General features: G+C 46.7%; 1 protein-coding gene across 3 annotated transcripts in view; it reads right to left on the bottom strand.

The window, feature by feature from the left end:
* Positions 1 to 10819, bottom strand: part of med14 (mediator complex subunit 14) — a 19011-nt gene extending 8192 nt beyond the window's left edge. For all 3 annotated transcript variants that reach the window (XM_080536237.1, XM_080536235.1, XM_080536236.1), the window contains exons 1-19: positions 10478 to 10819; positions 10206 to 10232; positions 9976 to 10081; positions 9684 to 9857; positions 9142 to 9271; positions 8500 to 8628; positions 6497 to 6604; positions 4844 to 4976; positions 4462 to 4612; positions 3802 to 3913; positions 3429 to 3554; positions 3253 to 3331; positions 2090 to 2249; positions 1710 to 1907; positions 1455 to 1589; positions 965 to 1041; positions 557 to 717; positions 291 to 437; positions 1 to 28 (exon numbers count right to left, since the gene is read on the bottom strand). The exon at positions 1 to 28 is cut by the window's left edge and continues 64 nt beyond it. In XM_080536237.1, the coding sequence (XP_080392363.1) occupies positions 1 to 28; positions 291 to 437; positions 557 to 717; positions 965 to 1041; positions 1455 to 1589; positions 1710 to 1907; positions 2090 to 2249; positions 3253 to 3331; positions 3429 to 3554; positions 3802 to 3913; positions 4462 to 4612; positions 4844 to 4976; positions 6497 to 6604; positions 8500 to 8628; positions 9142 to 9271; positions 9684 to 9857; positions 9976 to 10081; positions 10206 to 10232; positions 10478 to 10650 (2354 nt within the window). In that variant the 5' untranslated portion in view covers positions 10651 to 10819. The remainder of the gene's footprint in view (positions 29 to 290; positions 438 to 556; positions 718 to 964; positions 1042 to 1454; positions 1590 to 1709; positions 1908 to 2089; positions 2250 to 3252; positions 3332 to 3428; positions 3555 to 3801; positions 3914 to 4461; positions 4613 to 4843; positions 4977 to 6496; positions 6605 to 8499; positions 8629 to 9141; positions 9272 to 9683; positions 9858 to 9975; positions 10082 to 10205; positions 10233 to 10477) is intronic.
* Positions 10820 to 12947: the final 2128 nt, after the last annotated feature.

Below are 12947 nucleotides of genomic sequence, written 5' to 3'. Positions count from 1 at the left end.
GAGAACAGACTCAGGTACGATGGCATCTCTGGGAGGAGGAGGAGGAGGACGAGGGACAACAAGAGAACCACATTCGTCAATGTTACCAAGGCAGCTTCACACTCCAATACAGCTGATCAACACATCACATTTCAGGACGCGTACACACACGCACACATGCACATGCACACACACACATACAGACACAGACACAGACAGACACAGACACACACACACACACACAGACACAGACACAGACACACACACACACAGACACACACACACACAGACACACACACACACACACACACCTGGTAGTGAGCGGGAGAACTCCATGACACACTGGTAGAGTTGGCTGATGCTGCTCCAGTCATTGAGGAACATCTCCACCACCTTCCTCCCGCCCACCGGCTCAGACAGAGGGTTCTCATAGGTCAGATACACGTGACGCGTCGAGGCTGGAGACACAGACAGACAGACAGACACGTGGCGGGTTTGAAATCAATACAATACAACTCTGTAAAAATACTCTGTTGAGGCAGCGTGTGTGTGTGTGTGTGTGTGTGTGTGTGTGTACCTTGCTCCTTGCTGTGAGTGCTGTTCAGAGGGCAGTTGGCCAGGATCAGTTCAGCCACCCAGGTGCGGTTGTTGCGCCCCTGCAGGCGGAAGGTGCAGTCCAGTAGGGAGCGCTCTAGAGCCCGCCTCGTCTCCTCACCCACACCCTTACTGGGGGGGATCCTGGGGGAGGGGAGGAGGCATGTCGTGATCTAAACTCTTATGAACATGGCTTGAAATGGTGTTATAAACACTCACAAATGTGTGACCTAACTAGCATGACATTACTGTAGGTAGTAGACCATACATCTACCACTGCATTTTTCCACAAGATAATAATAATAATAATAATAATAATAATAATAATAATAATAATAATAATAATAATAATACTGTGGTTGTGTGTGTGTAGGGTGTGTATGTGTCATACTTCAGGATGCGGATGGCGTGGCTGCAGCCGTCTCCCTCCACCTGCACTCCCTGGTGTGGAATCTCCATGTTGGACAACTACACACGCACACACACACACACACACACACACACACACACACACGCATACACACACACACACACACACACACACACACACAGACACAGACACAGACTGAGTACTTAGATGGACAACTGAGGGTAAGAGGGAGGGAGGAGCAATGAAGAGAACGGTGGAGGGTGGGAGTGATGAGGGAACGAGAGGATTTCAGCAGATAAGAGGATGAGATGGAGGACAGAATGGGAGGAGGAGAGGTGGATGTATGTATGGATGGATGGATGGTGGGGAAGTATTTAAGGTAAGGGAGGTTGAGAGTGAGGCGAGGTGTGGATTGGAGAGAGAGAGAGAGAGAGAGAGAGAGAGAGAGAGAGAGAGAGAGAGAGAGAGAGAGAGAGAGAGAGAGAGAGAGAGGGGTAGACTCCCTCCTTACCTCTGCTCTGAGGCCTATGAAAGGCATGTTGGTGTCACACATAGCCACTAGGTGAGCCAGCTCCTTGTTGAAGGCACACATCTCCCCAGAGCGCTTGGGCTTCTTCGGCTCCAGAGGGCCCTGGTCTCCAGACAGCTGAGGGGACACAGACAGAGAGTGGACACCCTAAGCACACGGTGGGAGGGCATAGAAATTGAACAGACATCTGCCTAAGCTGTATAGGGTTGACATCAGTGCTGCTAGTATCTCCCACACCTTTCTCTTAGTTCCAGGACGGGCCCCTCTGCAGCCGGAAGTGTTGTCCAGGACTAGCTGCTCCAGGTTGGGCTTGAAGTGCTGCAGGAGCTGGGCGCACGGAGGTCCCTCCTCTCCCTCCAGCTGGGACACGGACAAGATGGCGTACTTGTACTGCAGCTCTGTGGGACAGCCGGGCACATCCAACATCTCCACCACCTAGAGGGGGAGGGAGGAAAAGTGTGTGTGTGTGTGTGTGGGGGGGGGGGGGGCAGAGACAGAGGAGAAACAGATAAGACTTTATGTTAGTTTTCAGTTTTTGCCTCAAGTACTGTACTGTCCCTTTGGAGACACTAAAGATGTAGCAAATTATATCAAAAAGAAAGGGGGGGGGGCCTTACGATGTAATATTGCGGAAGACGTGTCAGTTTGATGAAGAGTTTGTGTTTGGACAAGTTGCCTGCTGGGTGAGAGGCGGAGTTGGAGAGATGCAGTATGTCTGTGCACACCGTGGGGAGGTGCTTCACTGACTGTCTACAGCGCTGCTCCCCTAACCAGAACCTAGAGAGAGAGAGAGAGAGAAAGAGAGAGAATGAAAGTGAGAGAGAAAGTGACAGAGAAAGAGAGAGAGAGAAAGAGAGAGAAAGACAGTGAGAGAGAAAGAGAAAGAGAAAGAAAAAGAGAAAGAGAAAGAGAGAGAGAGCGAGCGAGAGAGAAAGAGAGCGGGAGAGAAAGAAAGAGAGAGAGAAAGAAAGAGAGAGAAAGAGCGAGAGAAAGAGAGAGAAAGAGTGAAAGAGAAAGAGAGAGAAAGAGAGTGAGAGTGAAAGAGAGCGAGAGAGAAAGAGAGTGAGAGAGAAAGAAAGAGAGAGAGAAAGAGCGAGAGAAAGAGAGAGAGAAAGAGAAAGAGAGTGAGAGAGAAAGAGAGTGAGAGAGAAAGAGAGCAAGAGAGAAAGAGAAAGAGAGAAAGAAAAAGAGAGAAAGAAAGAAAGAGAAAGAGAGAGAGAGAAAGACAGAGAGAAAGAGAAAGAGAGAAAGAGAGATTAGCTAAAACGACAGTTGGACATGAGCGTGAGTAAACATGGACATGACATGACAGTAGTGGCTTCACAGACATCTCATCCCAACCCTAATTGCTTACCAGGGTGCTGCCCGTGTCTGAGGCGCCTTCAGAGACTAACAGACAGCCCTAACATCATGTTGCAGCCATACACTCGCGCTAACACAATTAGCACTTCTGCTAACACTCTGGCCATAACAAGGATAATTCATTCCAGCCGATAACACTCTACTCTATCAGCACAGTGACAGGCGACAGACGGAAGCTAACGCTATAGAACACATGTTTATGCGTCATAAGCACGGACCCAAAAGCCTTATTGAGGAAGGTATTCTTGGATAGACCCATCACACATCAGCGAGACTGTCTGTGTCCTAATGTCCGTACTACAAGGTATGCAATACAACGGTACTAGGGTGAGGCACTGTATGGCTAGAATGGGTATCTGAGCTCTGAAAAGGGCAGGTCAAGATGAGATCTAGATATTTAGACCGGAAGTGGATTTACTTCAGTTGCTGCAACCAGGATATGATGCGTTTCATGTCATCGTTGATGGTCTTCTCAATGTCATCCAGCATGGGCTGATCTGGAGAGAGAACACAGAGAAGAGAGTGATCGTGATCGTGTGTGTGTGTGTGTGTGTGTGTGTGTGTGTGTGTGTTTGTGCGTGCCTGTCTGCTTACCTATCCCATACAGCATGGGCTGGAACATTCCTGAGTGCAGGTCCACAAAGATGTGCAGGCACTCTGAGCGGCCGCAGGGCTCCAGGATAGGGATGACCAGGGTGGGCAGAGCCGTCTCGATGAACGCTGAAACACAGGGAGGGAAACCACATGTCTTCACAAGTTGAAATCCATCCTCACTTCTTTTTACTCAGCGACTAAGACTTTCGTTCACGACTGCCAGTTCCAAGAGGGGGGGGGGGAGGGGTACCAGGGAACCAGTGAGTCATTTCAGAGGAAGCCATTTCTTAGCCGTAAATCGTGGGAGGAAAAAAGAGACAAAAATATTTCCGCGGATCTTTTAGTGTGAACGGTAGTCGCAGGGGCCACTCACAGTTATCACCGGGGTTACTGGTCTTCAGAATGGCTTTCAGCTCCTGCAGTTTCTGATGGGAGCGGGCGTGAACGCTGTCAATCAAAAGCTTCTCCACCGACAGATGGTCAATCTACAGGAGGGGGGCGGCGTCAGAGAGAGAGAGAGAGGATATGAGGTCATTGGAAACGACCACAAATAGCAGGAATGCAGAGCAGGCTTTTTTTTTTTTTTTTTTTTTTTTTATTTATCCCTTTTTCACCCAATTTGGTATCCAATTGAACCCAACCTAGCATCCAATTATCCCCTGCCTATTGCGTAGGATCCGCCGCACGACCCCGTGGCCGGCAGCCCCAGAGGAGATCGCCAGGCAGACTAGCTGACTGGCTCCTCGAGCCCAGCACCGTTATTCCGGCACCCCGGGGGCGCTGTTGCGCGACGGATCCTTGTCCGGAAATAGTCCTATACCGCCCTCTGGAGCGGCCGCTCAATATGCCGCTCCCTGTGTGCCTCGGCCATATCCGGATCTGCTTGCACTAGTGGCTAGTGCTTAGACCGCTACGCCACCGCGGGGCTAGAGCAGGCTTGTTTTGTCTACAGTCACACTCTATTACACGCTGTTATGCTACAGGTCTTTTCTGACATGGTGGCCAGGTGGCCCGGGCACGCTCGGTAGATCACCTTCATGGCTCTCTCCATGAGTTTGGAGTCACAAGCGGGTAGTGGAGGCTCATGGGATATCTGCAGTGGCTTGGATCCATCGGATTCGTCGATCTTGATGCTGACTTTGTGGACCGACGCAGTGCCAGTCTTCCTGCCCAGGACCTGTTGGCTGGAGGGAGGGAAGGCGGGAGAGAGAAAGGGAGAAAGAGAGAGAGAGTCAAGAGATGCCTCATTATTCCTTGAAAGGAAATTCATTTGGCACAGCATAAAAGCAGCCTCAACAGGTTTCAAAGTAGCAAATAGTCGTTGTTGAGACAAAGAGCAATCGGTCAATCCCTCATGCCCTTCTTGTGTATAACTTCTGTCAATGAGGGAGTGTGTGTGTGTGTGTGTTGCTTACTTCCAGACGGCGAGTGTGAGGCACTTGGCTGGCATGTATCTCTCCACCTGCACCAAGTCTCCCCAGCGCTCTCTCACCAGCATCAGGGTCTGAGAGTGCAGCACCTCCAGCTGCAGAGACAGGCAGAACGAGTCTGGAGAGGAGAGGGTTAAGGAGCGGCTGGCAGGAAAACACTAGGAGGATGAGTGGAGAACATGTATGCGCGCACGCGCACACGCGCACACACCCACACACGTACATGCACACGCACATGCACACGCCAATTAACTAAATTGCATCAACTAGATCTTGGTCCCATTAAGAGATTGTAAAGAACTAATGTGTTAATGTGGGGGGGGAAGCAGAGCTGCTCTGATTAGCATAGTGATTAACATGGCCATGCTCTCCTGCATATCTGATTAGGGCCTTTGATGTTAGCATAATGCTAACACGCGGTTGCTATTGTTTTCCCATGTGCCTCAGTGGCTAGGGAGATGCTGAGAGACTTTGAAACCAGACTGTGGCTGACTGATGGTTGTTACGGACGTGCGACAGGGTTCAGACAAAGACTCTAATAAAGACAGACCTTTCACACCTCGAATCTGTGTTGTTCTCTTGGGCATAACAGTATTATCTATAGCAGTGTTATCAGAGGATGGCAGTTGGTAATTCTATTATTGATAACGCTATTATGTCCCCATTACCTTGAGAAACAATGCGATTTACTCACGACAGGTCACTTATCAGCAGCTGTAGATGCCAGATTCAGTCATAGCTACTTACACCCTTGAAAAATGTACCGCAGCCACACTTCAGACTGGGCAACAGATGCAGGCTCCTACACTCTACAAGCCCCTCCCTTACAGAGAACACTGTCATTACCTACACGGCACAGTCACTTCATGGTGTTAATCATTTCCTGGTGCCTAAGCTGTTTCTAGTCTGTACAGCATGTTGTTACGAAGCCCAATAAGGGGGTGGTGGGGTGAGACGAGGAAAGAGAGTGTACGTGTGACTCCACACTGTTAGAAAACCATTCCAAAGAGGCAGACTGTGCTTGAGGCTCATTGGAATGCTGTGTCTGCCTGGACCTCTGCATGGTCATTCAGTCAATACTGTATACATGAGCACGCCCATAATTGTACATGCACACATACACCCCCACACAATATTACTTATATCTACTGCAGCACTTCATGCCAGCACTGGCTTTGAGCCCATTGTCTGAACGAAGAAGAATCACGCACGCACGCACGCACGCACGCACGCACGCACGCACGCACGCACGCACGCACGCACGCACGCACGCACGCACGCACGCACGCACGCACGCACGCACGCACGCACGCACGCACGCACGCACGCACGCACGCACGCACGCACGCACGCACGCACGCACGCACGCACGCACGCACGCACGCACGCACGCACGCACGCACGCACGCACGCACGCACGCACGCACGCACGCACGCACGCACGCACGCACGCACGCACGCACGCACGCACGCACGCACGCACGCACGCACGCACGCACGCACGCACGCACGCACGCACGCACGCACGCACGCACGCACGCACGCACGCACGCACGCACGCACGCACGCACGCACGCACACACACACACACACACACACACACACACACACACACACACACACACACACAAAGGATACGCAGGCAGCTGTACATGTCCTGCAGGGGCTTCTCATCTGCAAATAGGCGTGACTGTACCAGCTCATGGATAAAGTTCACCTGCATACTGTGGACCAGTGCTCGGCCATCTGTGAGGAAAAAGGGAGGGATAGGGGAAAGACGAAGAAAAGGGTTTAGAACGGGATGGAGAGAGAAAACAGTAGATCGAAAGGAGGGGTAATAAAAGGGCGAAAGACAGAAAAGGGAGAGGGATATAAAGGTTGAGGAGATGTATATTTGGAGAGAACATATACAGTGCATTCGGGAAGTATTCAGACCCCTTCACTTTTTCCACATTTTGTTGTGTTATAGCCTCAATTTAAAATGGATTAAATAAATAAAAATATTTGCCATCAATCCACACAAAATACCCAAGAATGACAAAGTGAAAACACTTAAATGCAGAAATACCTCATGAACATAAATATTCAGACCCTTTGTAATGACACTATTAAAATGAGCTAAAATGCAAATGTTGATAACATTTTTGCATTTTAGCTCATTTTAAGAGTGTCATAGCAAAGGGTCTGAATACTTACATACATCAGGTATTTCTTGTATTTCAATTTGTATACATTTACAGAAATGTCAAAAATATGTGTTTTTGCTTTGTCATTCTGCGGTATTCTGTGTGGATTGGCAAATTATTTTAATTTAATCTATTTAATATTGAGTCTATAATACAACAAAATGTGGAAAAAGTGAAAGGGTCTGAATACACAGAAGGCACTGTATACACTCCAGGGCTTGACATTAAGATTTTTCTGGTACTTGTCCTTCGGACAAGTGAACTTATCTTTTACTTGTCCGAGAGCTCAAGTTACTTGTCCAAATCCAAAGATTTTGAAAAATCAATAATATTAATAATAATATATTATACTCTCACCGGCCACTTCATTAGGTACACCTTTTCAACTGCTTGTTAACGCACATATCTAATCAGCCAATCATGTGGCAGCAAACCATGTTGACATGGTCAAGACGATCTGCTGAAGTTCAAACCAAGCATCAGAATGGGAAATAAAGGTGATTTAAGTGACTTTGAACCTGGCATGGTTGTTGGTGCCAGACGGGGTTGTTTGCGTGATATTATAGTGTCAATATGGACCAAAATCTCTGAGGAATGTTTCCAGCACCTTGTTGAATCTATGCCACAAAGAAATAAGGCAGTTCTGAAGGCAAAAGAGGGGGTCCAACCCCAAGGTGTGCCTAATGAGGTGGCCAGTGAGTGTATGTGTATGCAAATAACACATTTGACTACTATTGATTTGATAATGATGTATCCTTAATTTTCAAATGTATTCATTAAACAATATTTTGTAATTATTTTAAATTATTACTAACCCTAACCCTTTTAGATTAAGATTGGCCACAAAAGTTTTTTGTAAATATCTAGGAATATTTACAAAAAAATGTTGTAACTACCTCCCCAATGGAAGCAATCTTATTTGCTAGCTTTTGGATAGTATCCTATATTCAAATTGAGAAATGTATCATTAGTGTCATTCTGAAGTTCGCATTGCGATGTGCTGGTCTTAAAACTTGATCAGCACTCATGGAATGCCTTGTGTCCAATCAAATTACTTGGTCTCTTTATGACGTTGAACGCAGTGTGCGCTGTGAGCGAATTTACGAACTATGAATGAACTACTCTATAACATCGCCGATAATGAACTACGAGAGACTGAAATAGCCTCAGCGAGAATGAGGCGCGGCATCGCTTTGCTTGTAATATTTTTTTTTACTATTCAGATCGGAAGGAGGAATTAATGTTTTGCAGATATTAATACATATTGATTTCTTTTTTTGTTTTGACTTGTCCATCGGACAAGTGCAGGAGGAAGTCCACTTGTCCGAACATAAAATGTACTTGTCCCGGACAAGAGGACAAGCCGAGCCCTGCACTCTACTAAACAGATTCCACAAACACACTGCTTGTACTTTCTCTCTCTCCCTTCCTCGTGTCTAATTGTGTGTGTCTGACCTCCGGTCTCCTTGTCCTCCACGAGTATCTCCAGCTTCAGCAGTCTCCAGGGAATATCAGGATCATCTCCCATCACTGTCAGGGTTGCCTCAAACTCTCCTTCCACACGGAACTTTACACGCCCATTAGCTGGGGGAGACACACACATAGGCACAAGCGCAAACACACACACATTAGCGAAAGTATATCTCCTCAAATCATAGTCTAATTGTGTTTTTGTAGAGTGTGTGTTTGCATGTGTGTGTGTGTGTGTGTGATTAAGTTGATGCTTACCCATATTGAGGTTGCTAAAATATATTAGTAGTGTGTAGACGTGTGATGCATACCCCACAGTGAGGTTGGCTAACTGAGGCGTGTGATGCATACCCCACAGTGAGGTTGGCTAACTGAGGCGTGTGATGCGTACCCACAGTGAGGTTGGCTAACTGAGGCGTGTGATGCATACCCACAGTGAGGTTGGCTAACTGAGGCGTGTGATGCATACCCCACAGTGAGGTTGGCTAACTGAGGCGTGTGATGCATACCCACAGTGAGGTTGGCTAACTGAGGCGTGTGATGCATACCCCACAGTGAGGTTGGCTAACTGAGGCGTGTGATGCATACCCACAGTGAGGTTGGCTAACTGAGGCGTGTGATGCTTACCCACAGTGAGGTTGGCTAACTGAGGTGGCAGGTCTGTGGTCACAAGGCGGTGTCGCAGTATCTGATTGAGCTGGTTCAGAGTGGTCTGCTTTTCCACCTTAGTGATGGGGTCTGGAGGAATGATCTTGTCCTGCACACACAGACACAGACACAGACACAGACACAGACACAGACACAGACACACACACACACACACACACAGACACAGACACAGACACACACACAGACACACACACACACACACACACAGGGTTAATGAAATAGCCCAAAAGAGAAAGTTCCAACATTGATGACACCAATGTGATACAAACATGAGTCAGACAAATAAAATAAGCTAGCCTGGTCTGTCTTTGTTACCACCCAAGCAGGGATAAAATCAAAGGCCAATGTTAATGTTTCTTAACATAAATATTCACAAACACACTGAAACAGATTGCTGTGTCTGTTTCTGCTGTAACCAACTCTTTGGAATGAAACAACTGACAGTTATTGATGCAATATCATGTACTTGCACACAGAAAGGCAGTCAGCGGCCATCTTACCCGTATGCATGTGGGTAGGCGTGGGTAGGACCCTGTGGTGAGCACATCGATGGCAAAGGGAATGGCAAAGCTGGGCAGGCGGGCGTGTACCAGGGCGTCTCTGGCCAGTGATGCCAGCCTATCGGCCGTGTCCACAAACAGGAAGGCCTGCTGGTCCAGGAAGCTAGAGATCATCTGTTACCATGGAAACCAGGGGTGAGGGGGTTAGCATCACAAATATGTTTAGGAGTTGTATGTGCAAAAGAGCAGATGACTGGTATGTTGAGCGTAGGCTACTGCAGTAGCGACATACCGCACACTTCTCCACTTTCCCTGCATTGCTTGCCCACTTCACCAGGGCTAGGAGACGCACAAACAGCTGCCTGGTGCGGCTGGCAAACTGGACTATCTCGATTTTCCTGTCAGAAACAGTTGAGATCCATGTTAAATCATTACTACAAAAAGGTCAGAGCAAATCAATGGGAATCTCTTTTACCATGTCATAAATGACTTCTTTCACTCTCTCTCCAGAGCAAATCTTACCTTTCCATGTCCGTTTTTCTGGGAAGACTGAAAGACACACAGAATCACCATTAATAACTAATTGATTAATAATGACAACCAATCACAAAAAAGACCATCAAACCAGTCAGTAACTTGGAAAACAACTCACAGAAACACTACGTTATCAATGGTTATTATTTTAAGGCACAAGCTAAACACTAATTCTGTGGCTGGGGGGGACATCAGATGACAGAGTTGGATGCAACACCGGGTCCCCACTCAACAGGGACCCCATCACCCTCATCACTCACAGCTCAGCCAGCAGGGTGATCTCGTGGTAGGTCCTCTGGAGGAGAAACTCAATCAGGAGGCTCAGCCGGACCCCCTGGGTGGCCGGGGCGCCGGGAGGGGGCGGCTGGGGGGCCGAGGTGGGACCCCCGACCGGCACCAGTTGCCCATCTGATCCAATCTGCACCGGAGCCATTTTAAAATAACAATACGAGCTCCGGCGATTGGGACACCGAATACAAATTACAAATGCCGAGACGTGGTTACCGATCTGACATGTATTCTACGACATTTCTCACGCCGTATTTGTTTAGAAAGGGCTCGGCGTCTACGCCCCATAGAAACGTTAGTCGATACCCGCGTTTTAATAGCTTATTACAAAAAAAAGATTCAATGCTGTTCACCCGCCATCTTTGCTGTCTAACGGGAAGTGATCTCAGTTCGGTGAAACAGAAAACACGGGTGCGGAGTTAACGGACCCGCGACCAGTTCACTGAAATCTTTTTTTTTTTTTTTTTTTGCTTTGCCGTTCCAGGGTAAGCATTGCCGTGACGTTAGAATTAGAATGAGTTGTTTACATAATCTGATCCATTATGTGTTTATTAATGCCTGTGTGGTGTTATTTTTAAAATGTTGAAATTTTTGAGTTAGTAATTAATAAAACACCAAGGTTCCATCTCACAAAACATAATGGAATGTAAAAACTTTGACGCTCAATATCTCTGAACTGCCCTAAACGGAGATAGAACCTTATCATTCTAAGCTCACGTAATGCCTTAAGTTTGGATCTAATTTCATTTAGGGATTTACTCTAAACTGTGACAGGGACCCCCTAAAATAGTACTTACCAAATATCTCATTGAAATATATAACTCTATATATTTACAAAGATAAAACGTTTTATTTTGCTTCATGATCTAATCATTTCTCTAACATCAGTCCTACTCCACTGTAATCGAGCTGCAGAAACCAACGGGTGGGGACGTGCTGGGTGCTTTCCTTAGCTGGGGGCTTTTTCTTCAGTTAAATATCTATTGGACAGAATTTTGTGGGACATAAGATATTACTTTTTATTTTTAGATGGAAGAGCCCGTCAATGCTTTATTGAGTCCTGGGATACATTGTGTTTCACATAGCACCACAGACAAACATACAAGAAAAATCAGAATCAGAATCGGAATCAGAATTTATTTTTATTGCCAAGTGTATTCTCACATACAGGACATTGACTTGGTGTGTAGAATACAAAAACATATCATTTTTCATAAACATACAGTGGCACAAAATGTCAAATACAAACAAAATAATAATTATTTGATTTAGTATTCTCAGGCTTTATTGATAAAGAAAGCCCTAACCCTAACGTTGCCAGGGTACAATACATAACTCCTTTTTTTTTTTTTTTTCAATGGATGGTGCATTACTTTATACAACATTTTATTTTACAGCAATTCAAATTCAAAATGTATTGTTACTTGTATTGGGATACAGGAGAGTGTATGACAGTGACAGTACAATGAACATACTCAGTCACAAGCTCTCATCTTCGAAAACACAATAGAACACAATAGTAGCGCAGGATAATAATACAATAGTAACACAATAATACAATAATACACAATAATACAGTGGGTCATATCAAGACATATATATATAAGACATAGTTGCAGCAGAGCACCAGGTAATATAATGTCTCCACGGTGGTAAGCAGCAGTGTGTAGTGTGGTGTGTAGTGTGTGGTGTGTGGTGTGTGGTGTGTGGTGTGTGGTGTGTGGTGTGTGGTGTGTGGTGTGTAGTGTGTAGTGTGTAGTGTGTAGTGTGTAGTGTGTAGTGTGTGGTGTGTAGTGTGTAGTGTGTAGTGTGTGGTGTGTAGTGTGTAGTGTGTGGTGTGTGGTGTGTAGTGTGTGGTGTGTAGTGTGTGGTGTGTAGTGTGTGGTGTGTGATGTGTGGTGTGTGGTGTGTAGTGTGTGGTGTGTAGTGTGTGGTGTGTAGTGTGTAGTGTGTGGTGTGTAGTGTGTGGTGTGTAGTGTGTGGTGTGTGGTGTGTAGTGTGTGGTGTGTAGTGTGTAGTGTGTAGTGTGGTGTGTAGTGTGTGGTGTGTAGTGTGTGTAGTGTGTAGTGTGTAGTGTGGTGTGTAGTGTGTGGTGTGTAGTGTGTAGTGTGTGGTGTGTGGTGTGTAGTGTGTAGTGTGTGGTGTGTGATGTGTAGTGTGTGGTGTGTGGTGTGTAGTGTGTAGTGTGTAGTGTGTGGTGTGTAATGTGTGGTGTGTAGTGTGTGGTGTGTAGTGTGTGGTGTGTAGTGTGTGGTGTGTAGTGTGTGGTGTGTAGTGTGTAGTGTGTGGTGTGTAGTGTGTAGTGTGTAGTGTGTGGTGTTTAGTGTGTAGTGTGTGGTGTGTGGTGTGTAGTGTGTGCAAAGAGTGTATAGGAGACAGTCATGGTTCAACTGTTAATCAGCTTTGGGATAGAAACTACATCAAAAACAATACTTACAATAT

Source organism: Nansenia antarctica (assembly GCF_963989245.1).
Source record: "Nansenia antarctica genome assembly, chromosome: 7".
NCBI classification, from domain to species: Eukaryota; Metazoa; Chordata; class Actinopteri; order Argentiniformes; family Microstomatidae; genus Nansenia; species Nansenia antarctica.
Note: the sequence above shows the minus strand (reverse complement) of the source record. Positions and strands in the feature narration are given on the sequence as shown.